This window comes from Mustelus asterias, chromosome 1 (genome assembly GCF_964213995.1).
Source record: "Mustelus asterias chromosome 1, sMusAst1.hap1.1, whole genome shotgun sequence".
NCBI classification, from domain to species: domain Eukaryota; kingdom Metazoa; phylum Chordata; class Chondrichthyes; order Carcharhiniformes; family Triakidae; genus Mustelus; species Mustelus asterias.
The window spans coordinates 64,794,451-64,811,988 of NC_135801.1; the positions used below are offsets into that span (position 1 = coordinate 64,794,451).

The 17,538-nt window shown below is 44.5% G+C and overlaps 1 protein-coding gene across 2 annotated transcripts in view; it reads right to left on the reverse strand.

Moving 5' to 3' along the window:
- The window catches only part of spock3 (SPARC (osteonectin), cwcv and kazal like domains proteoglycan 3), a 578,102-nt gene that overhangs the window by 48,676 nt on the left and 511,888 nt on the right, over positions 1-17,538 (reverse strand). Inside the window, exon 7 of one of the 2 annotated variants that reach the window (XM_078212462.1) lies at positions 3,010-3,138. In XM_078212462.1, the coding sequence (XP_078068588.1) occupies positions 3,010-3,138 (129 nt within the window). The remainder of the gene's footprint in view (positions 1-3,009; positions 3,139-17,538) is intronic. The other variant, XM_078212559.1, reaches the window with a different exon arrangement.

The window sequence follows — 17,538 nt, forward strand, 5'->3', positions numbered from 1 at the left end:
ACCTACTACATTTTATGAGGTACCAGTGGGTAGCTACACAGCTTGCTACTCTACCTTTTCTTTGATGCATCAGTCGGCGCTGTACCCCATTGCACAAAGTAGTGCAATTGCTAGAAGATTCAGTATTTCCCTAGAATGCAAAACACTCTAATGATGCTCGTGACATGAGGCAACAGAAGCCTCCAGTGCTGCGAATGCAATATCCAAACCAGATGCAAACTTGCAAGAGGGATTAAATTCTTGGCTTGTTGCTTCTTCTGCACAGTCTGTGCAGCAGCATACAGCGTGAAAGCTCAGGTCCTAAAAGCAAAACTGAGTCGTGTCGAAAGACATACAGAGGCCCATCTTCTTTTGATGTGATGTTTATATTTAATCCCCCTGCTGGTGATGAATTATAAGAGGATTGTTTCACCAACAGAAATTAATGGTAACTTACTGCTCGTGTTGAGCAGTGTGAAACTGAAACACAAATTGGGAAATCAACAATGGATATCTGTTGTCACCATATCAGTTTCCATCTACAAATAGCACATGTACCAACTTCAGATTACACGAAAAACTAGGATCTGAAATTCTTATGGCCAACAAAAGTTGGTGCATTCTTTGACAGGTGCTAAAGTTTAGGATGGAATCAAATTCCACTGTTTTTTTAAAATCCCAATTACTTATCATTTTAAATTCTGACCAGGGAGTGGTGAATCTTGAGGCTGTTGTGTCTGGGGATGTAGCTAGGCTACCCCAAGATTTCCACCCATTATATCCTTAGGAAGAAAGGAAGGCAGAACCTGTTATTTTATAAGTGCCTTTAACAGCTCAGAATGTCTCAAAATGCTTTACAACCAATTTTGAAGTGTTATTGTTGTTGCTTTGTAGGCACAAAGCTGATACTTTTCACACACCAAGATCCCACAACAGCAATCAACTAAATGGTCATATAATCTGTTTAATGGTGTTGTTTGTGGGATAAATATTATTCAAGACATAGTCCCGATTTGGTAAAATCGGCCCCTAAGTGCTGGGTCCGGTCGTCAAACGGATCCGCGCCCGGCAGCCGCGCTCCAGCGCGCCCATACACCTTTTTTTGGCGCCGGTCTACTGGGCGGGGCTTAGCGCTGTTGGAGCGGCCGGAGCTCCAACTGCACATGTGCAGTTTGGAACAGACTGCAGGCAGCGCGCCCGGGCGCGAAAGGCAAAGCAGCACAGACAGCAGAGAGGATGAAAGGAATTCCCTTTGGAGGATAATGTCCACATTATAATCACAGGAACTAAAAACATGACAGTCCAAAATCTGGGATAATATTACAGGACAGGGATGGGGGGATATACAATTTGAAATATGATCCCAGATTTTGGACTGTCAGGTTTTTAGTTCCTGTGATTTGGACATTATCCTCCAAAGGGAATTCCTTTCATCCTCTCTGCTGTCTGTGGTGCTTTGCCTTTCCCTGGGGGGGGGGGGGGGGGGAGGAAATGGAGAAGGGGAGTGACATGTCTCCCCTGGGGGAGGGGGGGATCCCTCCTCTGATCCCTCCTCCGGTGGGGAGGACTTCCAGCCCCCCCCCCCCCCTCCCCCCCCTCCCCCCCCCGCCAGGGAAAGGCAGAGCAAGGCCAGGAACGTGCAGGAGGCTGTCGACGGACTGCAGATCCGAAGGATGGTGGAGGGAGACCAGCAATCAAGCTAGGTCGGGGGTGTGCCTCCCAGGGGGGTCCAATCCTGGGGGGGGGGGGTGGTCTGCCGGCGGGGCCTGCTCCCAGGGGGGTCCGTCGGTAGGTCCTACTCTCAGGGGGGCCCGATTGGGGGGGGGGGGGGGGTGGGTTGCCGGGGTGGTTTGCGGGCGGGGGGGTCTGCGAAGGATGGTTGGGTGGGATTGGCTTCAGCGGTTCCCCTGCTGAATTGGAGTCCCATTCGGACTTTTATTTAGCAGGTCGTTTAATGTGCGGACGTGAAATGGGCCGCAACCTGGTAAAGTCGGATTCATTGGTAAAGTTGGGCGTGAGCTTCATTAAGTCGGTTTAAATGCATACAAATGCATTTAAATCATCGCGCCGGCCGATTTGGGCGTGCGCCAGACCCGCGCCCGGATCGGGGCTTGGTAAAGACGCGATCTGCCATGAGTCGGGTGCAGATTGCGTTTTAGGCCCGACGCCCAACTTTACCGCGATTTCGTGCCCGGTTGGTAAAATCAGGCCCATCGTGTGAACTTTCCTGTTCCTCTTCAAATAGTGCAATGGGATCTTGTATGTTCGCCTATGAGGGCAGACATGGCCTCAGTTTAATGGTTCAGCTGAAAGACAGCTAGTTAGCACTTACAACCATGCTTGATTAGGAGACTAACTGGTCTATGGGGATTTTTCTTCCCATACCTCATGGTGAGGAGGATCAGTTTGATGACCCCCTTAGCCCTGGTCCGCATGACTTCCCCTGAGGAATTCAAGTCTCTGGAGTGGGGCATGAACCCATGACTTTCTGACTCAGAGATGAGAGTACTATCACTGACCCATGGCTGACACGAGAGGCCACAATAGAATGCTCTCCACTGAGAGCTGCTGTGATTTCCACTGAAGACTTTAGGATGATTTCTAAAAGATTTGAAAAGATAAGTAATCAATCTGGGAATTAATTAACTTTATTTCAAACAATTGCCGTATACTTAGTAGTCCAAGATTTTAAAAGATCACATATGGAAGAGGTGGAGACAAGATAATGGGGGCACAGGGAAGGAAGACAATGACTGGGGAATAGCAGCTTGAGCCCGAGGTATATACCTGTAAATTGGTTATCAAATAGCCAAATGAACTTATGTGTGAAATGTTTTGTGTCACAAATGTATATTTTTCTGGAATTAAATCATTTGAAAGGAGAACATTTTGAAGAGTTAATTTGTTCAAAATTAAAAAGATTACTTGGCAGCTGGTTAAATATAGTATTTCTAATTATAGTACAACGTGATTTGTTTTGCAATTTTTTGCGAAGTACAAAATTCAATTCAAAAAAGTGAAGTCACTCACTAACTCTGTCCTTGTCTTGTCTCTGAAGCCCACGAGTCTTTTTGTTGTGGTTTCCATTTTCATGGAGCACTTTGAACCAGTCCTTTAGTCTCGACACAACTTCTCTGAACTCCCTGTCACTGCATTCTGCTAAAGAAACAAACATTAGACATTAAGAATGTGACCAAATAATACATTTATCAATGTGTATAGATTTGCCTTGTCCTTTTGGTGACACTACATCCAAAACATCAAGCACTGTTTAACCTCCTCAAGGATGCAACAATTTTGACAATATACTTCAAGACTTCACAAACTGATCGATTGAGGATAAAAATGAGTTGATTTAAAATGTTAGCTTTCACTTGCCCTCCTGATGTCGTATGCCACTTAGGTTTTAATTCAGAACTGATAAACTGAAGCAACCAGATTTGAGTATCAAGCAGCACTGAGAATTAAATGTAACTTCCAGGTTAGGAACAAATGAAGTATAAGACCACTTACTTGTTTTGTATATATGTGCTTTCAAATTGAAATGTACAGCCCCATTTATAAAGGGAGGGGAGGCCATCACCCCCATTAACAATTATTGGAGTGCAAGTACAAGGGCAACTTTGAGCCCACGTTAATGGTTTGCAGCATTGCTGGCGCAGAAAATCAGGAAACGCGATTCTCTGCAGAGAGATCGCATTTCCCAATTTTCCATTCTCCACGCTGGTGACATGATGAGGTTCACGCCCACAAATGGCAAGAACCTAATTTCAATGGATTTCAATCAAATTTAAAGTAACAAGCCAACACCACCCCTCCCCCTGCCTCCCCCCTCCCGCCACATGAAGCCCTCTCACTGAATATTCAAACCTCATCGATATGACATCAGCGAGGTTTACAACAGGTTTTGAAAAACAAGATTCAATCGAGGGGATCCCATCCATGGGCACAAGTGTTAGTATGGCCGCGAGGGGGAGAGGACAGGGTACTGTCCCACTTGGTACAGGTTAACACTTCCATGTTGGCATGGTACTAACCTGGCAGTGCCAGCCGGTGCCAGGGGGAAATGCCAGGTCAGGGCAGCCCCACTGGAGAGGTCCCCTTTTTGTTAGTTGGAAGGGGATGATGCCTGTGAGAGGGGCGAGTGCCCCTGAAACTGCGGTGATGGGGAACGGGCGATCGTCTCGATGCCTGTAGGGGCAGGGTTGAGGTGAGAGGAATCGGGGCACCCTTTAAAAATGACACCTCGATCTCTATGGAGTCGGCCCCACCCTGCCAGAGTTATGCCATAAACCTCACCCAATAATGTTATTTTTTAACTCTTAGAGGCTCAGGATCTGGAGTGAAAAGTGGGCTGAGTAGGTGGAGAGTTACATGCCAGTTTTCAGTCAAAGCCTGACAGTTTGAAAGAAGTGAGAAAATGCCACCCTACATTTCTAATTTTAGCAATTTTTTCCACTACTCACAACACTTGCAACATTAAAGATGTTCACACTAAAGTAAAACACTTGATTTTTATATTAACACTCTGAGACTTCCTTCTCTCTCTTCAGGTACCCTACCCTGAAACGATGTTGATGAGCATAGACTTCTGTTATTGGTCCATGCTTGGCAGAGTACTGCAGTGGTTTGCTGTTGCTGCCTACACTTGGCTGACCAGGAAACTTTCCCACTGTTACCACCTGCTAGAGGCATATTGGAAGGGTTTATAGATGGATAATGGGCATGTTATGAATACACCTTCCATGGTCAACAGGTCCTGGCAGAGGTAAGGATGCTACAACTGGACCACAAGACCTCCCTCCTGCTGAGATTATGGAACTGTTCTACTCAGGCTTGCCCTTGGGCTGGATACAGCCTGCAAACTCCTCGGTGCAGCCCTGGCACCAGTTTTCAAAACTCCCAGTCAAACTGGTGAGTTTCAACGGAAGACTATTCTTGGAGCTACTCCTCCAATCACAGGCCAATTCTCTCCTGCTGATAGGCAGACTTGTGAGCCTATCAGCAATAAATGAGGAAGCAAAACAGTGATTGACTGGAGAAGCAGCAAACACCACGTTGGTGAGCATGCTGAGGGCTGCCGGGCTAAGGGAAGTGGAACAGAGTCATGAGACCAAGAGAAACAGGAACAGACTAGGCTGTTCGGCCCCTCGAGCCTGCTCCACCATTCAATAGGATCATGGCTGATCCAACATTCCTCACATTCACTTTCCTGCTCTTTCCCCGTAACCCTTGATTCCTCGACTGATGAAAAATCTATCTATCCGCCTTAAATTTACACAATAACTCTGCCCCCACACCCCTCTTGTGGCAAGGTGCGCCAAAGACTCACAACCCTCGGAGAGAATAAATTTCTCAGTCTTAAATTGGCACAATTTGTTCTGAGACTGTGCCCTCTGGTCCTAGACTCTCCCATGAGGGGTAACATCCTCTGACAACAATCCCACCCAGGCCCTATCCCCGCAATCCCTCATATTTACCCTGCTAACCCCCACCGACATTAAGGGGCAGTTTAGCACTGCCAATCAACCTAACCTGCATATCTTTGAAGTGTGGGAGAAAACAGGAGCATCTGGAGGAAACCCATGCAGTCATGGGAGAATGTGCAAACTCCACACGGACAGTCACCCGAGGCCAGAATTGAACCCGGGTCCCTGGCGCTGTGAGGCAATCATGCTGCCCATTGTGCCACCATACTGCAAACAGTTGCGGTGCCAGCACTGATCCCTGTGGAACCGTACTGGTTACAGTCACCAACCTGAGAAAGAACCCCTTATCCCTACTCACTGTTTCCTGCCCATTAGCCAATTCTCTATCCATGCCAATATACTACCTCCAAAACCATGGGTGGATGAGTGCCAGAGATTGAGTGTGTGGGGGTGACTGTGAGCCTGCCTTATGTCCAGTCTCAGTTTTAATTTAAACACTCAAAAGATCTCAAGTGTTCACGGTATGCTTGTTGCATGAACAAGGATGTTATAGAAAGACAAGATTTGTTTTGGTTAATGTCTTCATAGCCCATGAATTACTTTTGTAGTGTAGTATCTATTGTTGTGTAGACAATCTTGGCAGCAATGAGATCAATCAACAGTGCTGTGGGATATTTCACGCTTACCTTACTCAACAAATATTTTATGAAAGCTTGAGTTTAACATTTCATTTGAAAGCAGGTATCTTCAATATTATATAGATATGTTAGTCTAGATTATATGATCAACCTTCATTTTAAAGAGCATAGGGAACAGAGGTCCCTGACTTTCAGAAGAAATAGAAAACTACATACTTATTACCTCAGTTTATCGCTGTTCTTCTTAGATCTGAAAGCTAATTTCACCATCTATGCCATGTATTCCTATGCATTCTTCATCTCTGCTTATGTATATCCTGCTTTGATCAACATATATTTCATCACAAAGGCCCATTAACAATATCCAGTAAATGTTTGATTTTTTTTTGGATAGGCATTTTCTTCTACAGTTGTTTAATTGATAACTGCACAGACAGAAAATTTGGAGATTTAGATTGAATAAGTAACTTCATAAATGCTTGAGAAACAGATGGCTAGACATCTGGGTTCTCCACCTGTGCTCCATTTGTTTCCATTGAAACAGTTGGCAGATCATCTCATTATGAATCTTTGCCTAAATTCCAAGTCTCTCCAATGCATTAGTTCAGCAGGGGGTTCTGTTTTTACAACTGAGTGGAGTTTTCATTCTGCTTGATTGACATCTCTAAGTGGTTATAAATTATTTTTTCTCTGTGACTTCTTTTGTCGGAGTGTTATTTGGACAAGATTAATAGGTGTGAAGTGGTTAAAGCCTCTGTTATTGAGACTATAATTGTCCTGCCCGATTGACACTTAAATAGGAATAGCAGTTGTTTTCAAAGATTTATGATTGGGTATTTTTTTCTCAACATTTTAACTCTTGCCATTATTATTATATGGATCATTGCGAATGTACCCTGTTCATACTGGGTGAATGGGCATGAAGGGGGCATGGGAGTTATGGAGGCCATGGAAGTGGCATAGGGTGCATGGGCAAGACCTGTTGAACTTACTTTTCAAAAAATTCCCAAACTAGACTATGGAGTTGACCCAACTCCACAAAAATCCAGGCTAATGTGATTCTTATCAGCTTTGTAACTGCGTATCCTACATTCATATCTACACAGTGCAAACACTGCAATTGCATTTCAATAACATCAAGATATTCCACTACAGCTCTGTGTTGTCTACTCCCAACTCCCTGCTGAGTGGAAGAAGCCACAAACTCTACCTGCCAATGTCTTTGAACTGATTTAATCTAGCACCCTGGATAACCCTGCATACTTAGCACTGGAAGGTGTTCATGGGTTTTATACAAAGAGTTATAATCAGATTTAAAGATATGGGCCAGGATCATCCTGTATAAGGAAGCATAGTCATTCAGTTACTGTTTTAGCAGTGTAATTCTTTTAGAAGTAATCCTACTTTCGGCATAATGTCTGTCAGTTTGCATTTTCCATGATGAATTAAGCGTGGCTTAATGAATTAGCACACAGCAACTAAAACACTAATTAAACCAATTATTGGGGACTTAACTAAGCTAACCAGCCATTTCCCACATTAAATAACTACATTAAATAAATGATGTGCTACCCGCAGAATATAATCACGAATGTTTTTGCCAACATCTCTCGGCCAATCCATGAGAAGCTGAAACCGATTTTCTCTGCAATGGACAAGCCCCATTATTCTACCTCACAGCATCAATCTAAATCCGCAAACCTCAGCAAAGCATTGCTAAAATTCAAGCTGTTACATTAATTGTGGAAACTAGGTTGAGAATCTTTGTACTGAACAACAGGAACTGAATTTCCCTGGTCGCACAGGGATGAGTTTGAATGTGGGTCTGGCAGCAAATTTGGAGAATACCGGATTAGGCCAGCTTTCTGACATGATTCTACCTGGCACGGACTGCTAGCTAATTAGGTTTGAGTGTCCATTTAGGGACAAATTAGTGACAGCACAGCAACTGTCTGGAGGTGGCCACCTGGCAGCAGGCCAGAGATCCTTTGATGGCACCGTTAAATCCCTCTTCCTCTCTGCCACAGATCAAAAGGCTACAGGCACGGGCTGCAGGCCATCCTGTAGATGAGTTGTTGTTTTTTACAAATTTATAATTCTCCAGAGGACACCTCCAACTTGTGCGCTCTTAATGGGCCTGCCAGTTTTGATAAGAGCCTCACTTCTTATTTGGATAAGATTTCTTAATTGGGCACCTCAGGGGAGCTCATAAGCAACATCCTCTCTTGCCCATGATAAAGTTCCCAAACTGGAATTGTGGTCGACTTCGGGATCATGAACCGATTTGGAAAATGTTGGTCCTGGGGCTAGATTTTATGGCATACGCACCCCCCTCCCCACTCATCAGCTAAAAAGCCAGGAGAGAGTCTGCCTACAATCCCAACATTTGCGCTGCAGCAATTAAAAGCTGGGAGCAGCAATAAAAGCTGGGTCCCACAGGGGTGCTTGGGCCCCAGCTAGTCACAATATACACCAATGATTTAGTTGAGGAAACAAATGTAATATTTACAAGTTTGCTGATGAGATGAAACTTGATGGGAATGTAAGTAGTGAGGAGGATGTTAAGAGGTTTTAAAGTGATTTGGACAAGTTGAGTGAGTGGGCAAATACATGACAGATGCAGTATAATGTGGATAAATATGAAGTTATCAATTTCAGACAGAGAAACAGAATGGCAAAGTATTATTTCAATGGTGATAGATTGGGAAATGTTGACATACAAAGAGACCTGGTTGTCCCTGTACACCAGTCACTGAAAGCATGCATGCAGGTACAAGTATTTAGGAAATGATATGTTGGCCTTCATTTCAAAAGGATTTGAGTATAGGAGCAAGGATGTCATGTGCAGCTGTAAAAGGCCTTGGTGAGACAACACCTGGAGTACTGTGTGCAGCTTTGGTCTCCTTATCTAAGAAAGGGTATACCTACCATAGAGGAAGTTCAGTGAAGGTTCAGCAGACTGATTCCGGAGTTGGCAGGATTGTCGTATGAGGAGAGATTGTGTCAACTGGGCCTGTATTCACTGAATGTAGAAGAGAGGGGATCTAATTGAAATGTATAAAATTCTGGCAGAGCTGGACAGACTGGACACAGGGATGTTGTTTCCTCTGGCTGGGACGTCTAGAACAAGGGATCACAGCCTCAGGTTATGGGGTAGGTCTTAAAGAACTGAGATGGGGAGAAACTTCTTCATTCAGGGGATGATGAACCTGAGGAATTCTCTACCACAGGAGTCTGTGGAGGCCTCATCACTGAATATATTTAAGAACAAAATAAATCGATTTCTGGACTCTAAAGGCATCAAAGGGTATGGGGAGAATGCAGGAATATGTTATTGAGATAGTGGATCAGTCGTGATCATAATGAATGGTGGTGCACCTTGAAGGTTGAATGGTTTGCTCCTTCTACCTTTTAAAAAATCTTTCTATGTCTATATCCCTATGTTACCCCCTGAGTTGTTTGAGATGGATGTGCCAATGGCCCATGTAGACTTTACCCCTCCCCATTTTGAGATCTACTGTACCATTACATATTGGGATGCCCCCCCTCACCCCATGAGACTATTGAATTGCCCTTTCCTGCACTACCTGTCCCTGATTCAGAGGCTGCAGATTCATCCCCTCACTACGATGAGTACTATGCCTGAAACCCGTTGGACTGCCACATGTGAGGTGATGACCATGCCGTGTGCACCATGCTGGGCATGACTGACAGTGGACTGACATGCCCACCCCTCCCTGAGACAATGACTGACTTTGGAAACTCAGAAATGTAAGCTGAAGTGTTTCTTCACTCCTCAATCCTCCCACTCTCCCCCCCAACTGGCTTATATTCTTCTGTAAGAGACTCTAGCCCAAATCTGGCCAAGAAGACCACCCCCCCCCCCCCCCCCACCTGCCTCCCTCCTCACCCTATATGTCTGAGAGCAATCTTCCTCAGTCTTTCCCCTTTACCCCAGTCAAACCCTTGCCCTCCAGCTGCATTTCCCTTACCTGTGTCTTGTTTTCCCCAGTTGAGCCCTGGCCCTCCAGCCCCTTCCCATGCCTCTGACTTGTCTCCCTGCTCCTCCACCGCACCTGCCATCACTCAGTAGAGATTTTTCCCGACAGCACATTCCGACCTACCCTCGCCGTACTGTAGGTCTGGTATAAAGTACCTTGCCTCTGTAACCCCCTCTTGAAGGCGAAGCGGTGCTGCCTGCAAAGTCTGCATGATGCAACATAGGTGAACAAACTTCAAAGTCAAGAGTGAAGTACAGGTCGCTAGGTGCATGTTGCTTACATGCGGTTGTGAATCACACTGGATGCCAGTGTGGCCTTTTGGTCCAGCGTGGGAGCGTGATATTGGTAAGCTGTTTCAATAATGAGCATTCACGATATTCTGACGTATTCAGATAGTGTTCCTGAGTTGGTGCGGGAAGGTAAGAGAGGCCAGTCACCACCTATTTTTATGGCAATGAGAAACTCTTTTTGCTCCCGCAATATATTCTCCTCTCACACACCGTTATGCCTTAACTTCCTCAGTTAGTCACAGATGGTGCATCCATCCCATAGTGTTTCTTTCTCAGTGCAATGTGTTACGAAATTTCTCCTTACATGTCTGCCACTGCATCTCTACTCACCTATCCTTTAACTTAATTTCCCAATTCACTTCAGCCAGCTTTATTATCATACCCTTTCAAGTGCCCTTATTTAAGTTTGAAACATTTGTGTTAGACCCACTCTTCTCTCTTAAACAGAATGCGGAAAACAATCATATTATGATTACTGCTACATATAGGCCCTTTTAATATGTGGTCATTAATTAATCCTGCCTCATTGCACATTAATCTGCTCTCTGGTTGGCTCTAGAATGTGCTGTTTTTAGAAACCATCCCCAAAACACTCTGTGAACTTATCTTCCAGGCCACCTTTGCCAATCTGATTCATCCAATCTATATGTAGATTAAAATTACACATGATTATTGCTATACCTTTCTTACAAGCTCCCATTATTTCTTTCTGCGTACTCTGTCCTACAGTGTAGTTACTATTAAGAAGCCTATAAAACTACTCCAAATATGTGTGGGTTAAGTTGATTGGCCATGTTAAATTGCCCCTTAGTTTCAGGGGGACGAGCAGGGTAAATACATGGGGTTATGGGGATAGGGCCTGGGTGGGATTGTTGTTGCTTCAGGCTCGATGGGCTGAATGGCCTCCTTCTGCGCTTTAGGGATTCTGTGATTCTTTACTCCTACAAGGGACTTCTTAACTTTGCTATTCCTTATCTTTACCCAAACTGATACTGCATCCTGATCTGTGGAACTAAGATCATCTCTCATTACTGTACTAATGTTATCCTTAATTAACAGAGCTATCCCACCATGTTTTCTGAGCTTTCTGACCATCTGAAATGTCATGTACTCTTGAATATTTAGGTCCCAGCCTTTGTCATCTTGCAGCCACATAACTGTATTTGGCTATTAGATCAGACATAACGGCCCATAGCTTCCTCAGAGTGGCAATCAGTGGCAGATTGCTACTCCATAGAGACTTACCTGCTTAAATTGTAAAGCACCTGACTCACCGGACTTTCCTGGCTCAGGCTGGGTGAGACTGAAGAAATGATGTGTGTCCACGGCTCCAGTAGCAAAGTACAAAAGGAGTGGAGTAAAGGAGGACATGTCCCTTTACCGCACCAGCTGCCATCAGGCATAAGATCCCATTGAAACAGAGACATTAAGTTTCTGAAGTGAGTGAATGGGATGTGGGGGTGAAGGTTTGGACATCGGTGGGGCGGGATCCAGGGCTGGTGGGGGGGAGGATATGGACATCAGGGATAGGGAATCTGGACATGTGGGGGATCTGGACATCGGGTTTGGACATTGTGGGTTGGTATCACACATCAGGGGGATTGGGGGCGGGGAGTGGAGCCGGGTCAGCGGCGGGGCCGAGTTGGTGGGAGGTTCAAGTTGGAGAACACTATTTTTGCAACCTCTAACCTTATCAGCTAGCATATTCTTAAGTGCGTATGCTCTGTCCTTCCTGCCGTGCTCTTATCATTACCCTTATTGTCTTGTCACATCATCTCTCACTTGATCCCTTGTCTTACTATTTAGTTTAAAGTCCTCTCTACTGCCCTAGTTATATAACTTGCCAGAACACTGGTCCCAGCATGGTTAAGATCTTAACCATCCTAAAGGTACAACTCCCATTTTCCATTTCCCCCGGCACTGGTGTCAGTGCGTTATGAACCAAACCCATTTCTTCCACACCAGTTTTTAAGCCATGCATTCAATTCTTTAAGCTTATTTACTCTTTTGTTTGTGGCTCAAGAAATAATCCAAAGATAATTACTTTCAAGATTCTGCGTTTTAATTTAGACCCTAGCGGCTCATGCTCCCGAAGCAGAATCTTTTTCCTAGTCCAATCTGCGTTGTTGGTATCCATGTGGACCATGACAACTGGATCTTCCCTCTCCTACTGCAGCCCAAAGCAGATAACCCTGGCACTGGGCAGGAAGCACAGCCTTCTGGACTCTCACGCTCAGTGACAGAGAACTATACCTAGCCACTGACTGCACTATTCCCTACTACCACTGCATTCTTAATAACTCCCCCTGCTTGAATGGCTTCCTGTGCCATGGTCAGCTTGCTCACCTACCCAGCAGCCCCAGATTTCATCCACAAAATCTGCAGGAACCTTAAACTTGTTGGACAAAAGCTGAATCTCCTCTACCTCCACTTTCTTGATCCCCATACCTGCCTCATTCACAGTCACATCACTCACAGTACATGGCAATGAAACAAATCAAATGACCCAAACAAAGGGATGTAACTGCCTCCTGGAACAAACTGCCCATATAATTTTTCCCTTTCCTGATGCATCGTGAAACACAAAATACTTGGCAACCGCAGCAACATCAGTAAAAAGCTCATTAATCAGAAACTAATCTGAATGAAGTTGACAATCCCTCTAAATTGCACGGGTGAGAGGTTCCTCTTGCTACTTAATGCATGTTCCACTGTTGAAGTTTATGCAAGAACATCAGCTGGAGCATTGAGCTCCAAAATAGCAAAGCTTGCATCAAATCAGCTTTATATATATAGAGCATTGTCTGTCTGCTCTGGGATTACTGGTGGATGCTCACTATGTGCAGCTGTAATGTCCTCACCAAAATGGCATCAGTACAACTCACACCAGAGTTGTACACAGGCACCTTTTGGATCACTAACACTATCCACACTGTCCAAAAAACAGGCATGTGCATCTTAATTTTGCAACATACATCCAGAGATTCTTTCAATTTTTAAAAAAAATTGACCATTACCTTTCTCTTCCAGCTTGCTTTCATAAAAAATGAGTAGAACTAATAAAAGCTGATTTTCACGTTGATCAACTTGGCACTGTTTGTAGTTAAAATAGCAGAAGATAGAATGATCACATATTCCATGAAAAATCAAATTTCAGTTTGCTCTGTCACCGTACACAAGAAAAGTAAGCAAGATTAAAGTAATGCTTCACGTTGATCAAGCCAGGTTTCCTATTTCCCATTTAAGAGGTAATCCGTCAGTTTGAATTACAAGGAACTGCTATCACGATGTAACAAAAAGCCTGACCAACATCAAGATGCATTAGAAAGTAACTCAATTTAAAAATTGTGACAGGGCTGCTGATATTGTTTTAAATTGGGATGCCAAGAAAATTACAGAATGGGAAGTGAGTAGGCATATCACAGACCACGCAGTCACTGTGGAGCAGTTTCCCAGGATTCTGTCTAAAATGAAGAATACACACCATCCAGATATTCAATTGCCTATCCTGCTGTGCATGTGAGGGGTAGGCTGGTCTTAAAGAATAAAATGAATGAAGATGGATCAAGTGAGAGGGACAGTTACAGGGCTTCACACTCAGAGGAACTGCTCTTATTGTCATAACAAATGGAAAGCCTTGGGACATTGAACGTTGAGATCCACATTTGAATGTTTCACATATGATTATCAGGCCTTTACGTCTGATAGGTCCCTCCCTTTGAATTGTCCAATCACAACAGGCCCCCACAGTGTACACCAGGCAGTGCCATGGGGCAGTGCAAGAAGGAAGTGCGAGGGGGAAGTGAGTCGAGTCCTGTAGGGGAGTTCTATGATTCAGGGGTTCTGTGGGGAGGATAGTATTCTGTGGTGGTGGTGTGGGGATCGGGAGGATGGGGGAGGGTTTTTTTTAAAATTGGGGTGCCAATGATAATGACAGGCGAAGTTCAATCAGAGCCTGCCCTGCAAGTGTGATGTCATGGGACCCACCCCTTAACTTTTTTCTATGATCCTAAATATACAGCGGAGAAAGCCATCTTTGGAGCTGGTGGCTTCAATGTCATTTTTTTCAGCTGTTGTGGCAGAAAAATGAGAAAATTCTGCTCAAGAACAGTAAAATGAAGCCTTTTAGATTTAGAGTTGGATTTTCTGGTCCCCCACCAAGTTTATTATGTGGGGTGGGGGAGGGAGAATGGGGTGGGGGGGGGGGGGGAATCTCCATTTGGCCTATTGAGACCCTTAAAGTGGCCAATTAATGGTCACTTAAGGACTTTAATCATTCCACTGCCATAATAGACTGGGCAGTAGAAGATGGGCAAGAATGGGACAGATGTATTTTCACAAGTTGGTGAAAAGGTGGGAAAGACTGGCCTCCAAAACTCAGTCCCCAGTTGTGCCTATTCCCTCCTCTCCTAAACAGACCTGACTTACCAGTCTCCGATGTTAATAACACTTCTTTGTGAACCTCTTTGCATTCCTAGCAGTGCCCAATGCTCTCATCTGCAAGAGACACCAGTCAATTGGATTGGTCAGCAGCTCTCGAGGATGTAACGTCCTTCCACTGAAGGCCTAAATCCAATCCTAGGCTTGTTGAGACCACCCGCAGTGCATTATCACTCCGAGGTGGCCTTTTTAAAGTCAGCCAGTTTGAATCCGACTTTTTGTGCAGGGGGTCAAGCAATAAACACTCGTCCCCACCCCACCACACCCACCCCCGCTCAAATGCCCCCAACCCCAGCACCATCATTCAACTAAAAGCACAGGTTACTACACAAATGTTACTTTGTCTCAGTATCTCACATTCCATACAAATACACTTCAGAACCTCATGACAATTATTGGGATTTTCTCTCTTTTTTTTTACTGACTGTCAACTCAAGTGAGAAAAGTGGTGTGGAGCCACTGGCTCCACTGACAACTTTTCTCATCATATTTTCAGAAATTCAATTTTTAAAAAATCCTGGAGATCTAATGAGCAGCCCTGCTAGTAACCTCAGCCTTCCAGAGATCAGGGCACTGTTTTTAAAAGGGAATCTTCAAGAAATCAAAAGGGTGCCTCCATGGACATGGGGCCATGCACCCCTTCACAACCCCCCATCCCTGCCCCACCAGAAAACACTCATCAAGACATGGGGAACATGCCCTCCCACAGACATAGGGAATGCACCCCCCCCCCACCTCCAGACCACCCCAAATGAAGCAGCCCTTCCCCAGCACTGTGCCGGTGAACTGGGGTATGTGCCAAGGAACAGTGCCCGGGGCAATGTCAGGTGCAGCGGCCACAATGACCCACTCCCCCCTAGGTTCTGTACTTACCAGTGCGCCCTCGACAGGGATCGTTTGCCAAGTCCCTGTTTGTTAAAAGTTGTTATAAACCCCAGCCGACATGATGTCATGTCAGCTGGGGAGGGTTGTGGGGATAATAGAGTGGAGAAGCCCAGTGATGATATTAAAATGTATCGTAGTGGGGTTCCTGACCTTTCATGGCAGGAACCCATTATGCCATTGGCAGAGGGTGGGGACAATTGGAACGGGATATCCTCACGGTGTAAAACCTGATTGGGGATTCCTGTTAGATTTTCCGCTTCCACCGGCTTTCCTGCCTGCCGAAAACTGGGGCGGAGAATATTTAAGTGCAAATATGAAGAATATGTAACAGCGGTGATTTGCTTTGAAAATGCAATCTGGTTTAATAGACTCCATACAGATAGAGCTTCTGTGAAGACTTTGTTGAAATTTCACTGCCCTTACTTTGTTATGTACTGGTTCTTGGTCTAGAAACAGTTTTTCTGTTTGCTGTTTTCACAGATGTTAATTCATTTAAAATAAATTGACTGGCAAATAGAAAACAGAACATGCAAACCAGGGGGTAGAAAAGCCTCTCCCATGCATTATAGTCAGCACAGATACATATTGGGTACAGCTGTCTCAAAGAACTGGGATGTTTGTCAGTGCATTTGATTTGTTGTAACTATGATTTATTGTTTTGATGATGTTACATTGTGGGTGCAGAAAGCTTTTGCAGCTGCCTTCTTATTTTATTCATTTAGGGCATTTCTTGGAATTAGAGTTACATCCTTGGCACTAAATTTGCTCTCTGTACCTTTAAAAGCTGAGGCAAACAAACTCCTGCAGATGTACAGTAACGAGAAGTATAGCATTGAAACATTTCCACTGATGTTTTGATGGAATTAGTCCTAATTTGTTTTTTGTCCATTTTTGGTTTCTTGGCATTACATCATTTTATGTTACATTTATTTGGATGTTTATTTGTTTCTTTCGTCTGAATTCAATTATGATGCTAGATTCCCAGAACTTATAGGACTGGCACAGGATTTCTTGCTTCCCATCTGTATGTAACATTCTCCTATCTTCTCTGCACAAAGCACAGTAAAAAATTAAGCATTGTCAAACATGGTACTAATAGGAAGTACAGATGTCACTTTCAGAAATGGCATTAGTACATTTCTGCTGATGGGTTCGCATGAGTTGGCACTAAATTAGCATAAGGCTATAATGGCCATGGGGATGGTTCGAGGGGCATGAGTTGATAAGGAGAGTATGAGGAGCCATGGGGAGGTGGGTGGGGCCATAAGGTGGCATGATTTGGCATGGATGGGATCTGGGGAGTATGTTGGATGGGTGTGAGGGCTAGAGGGCTGTCTTTTGTCTTATTCTTTTTCTTACAAGTTCTGGAGCACCAAGGCAGGCCTTTCACATAGCTCGCCTTCACATCACGCTGGAGCATTGTTATTGACTGCATCCTGACCCACCCCCAGAACAAAAATGAGATAATTCAAGGCACTTTCTCCCGAGTCAGGTTTGTCGAGTGAGCAATTTTCAAGACCCTGTGGGAGTGAAAATCCAAGCCTGTTTATAGCAGAATGTTGGATTTGAATGCCTTTCATATCATAGCGTAGGCAGATTAGTGTTGGAGAATAGATTTACTTTCTTTTTTGTCACTCAGATGTACACGGTATCAACATCAAGGACTTTTAGTTCAGTTAAAGCACAATCGATTACAGAGTAAAACTCCTTTTGCTCTATTGCAGCAACATGCCTCAGCCTAGGGTCAGGAGAGCACTCTCCTGCACCAGCACAATTTATTGCTATTTCCCTGAGCAATTCTTATAGGTAACCTAATTGAAATTGCCAATTTAGGATCTTTTTGTATTGCGCAGCTCGTGCCCACAAGGAACTGTTT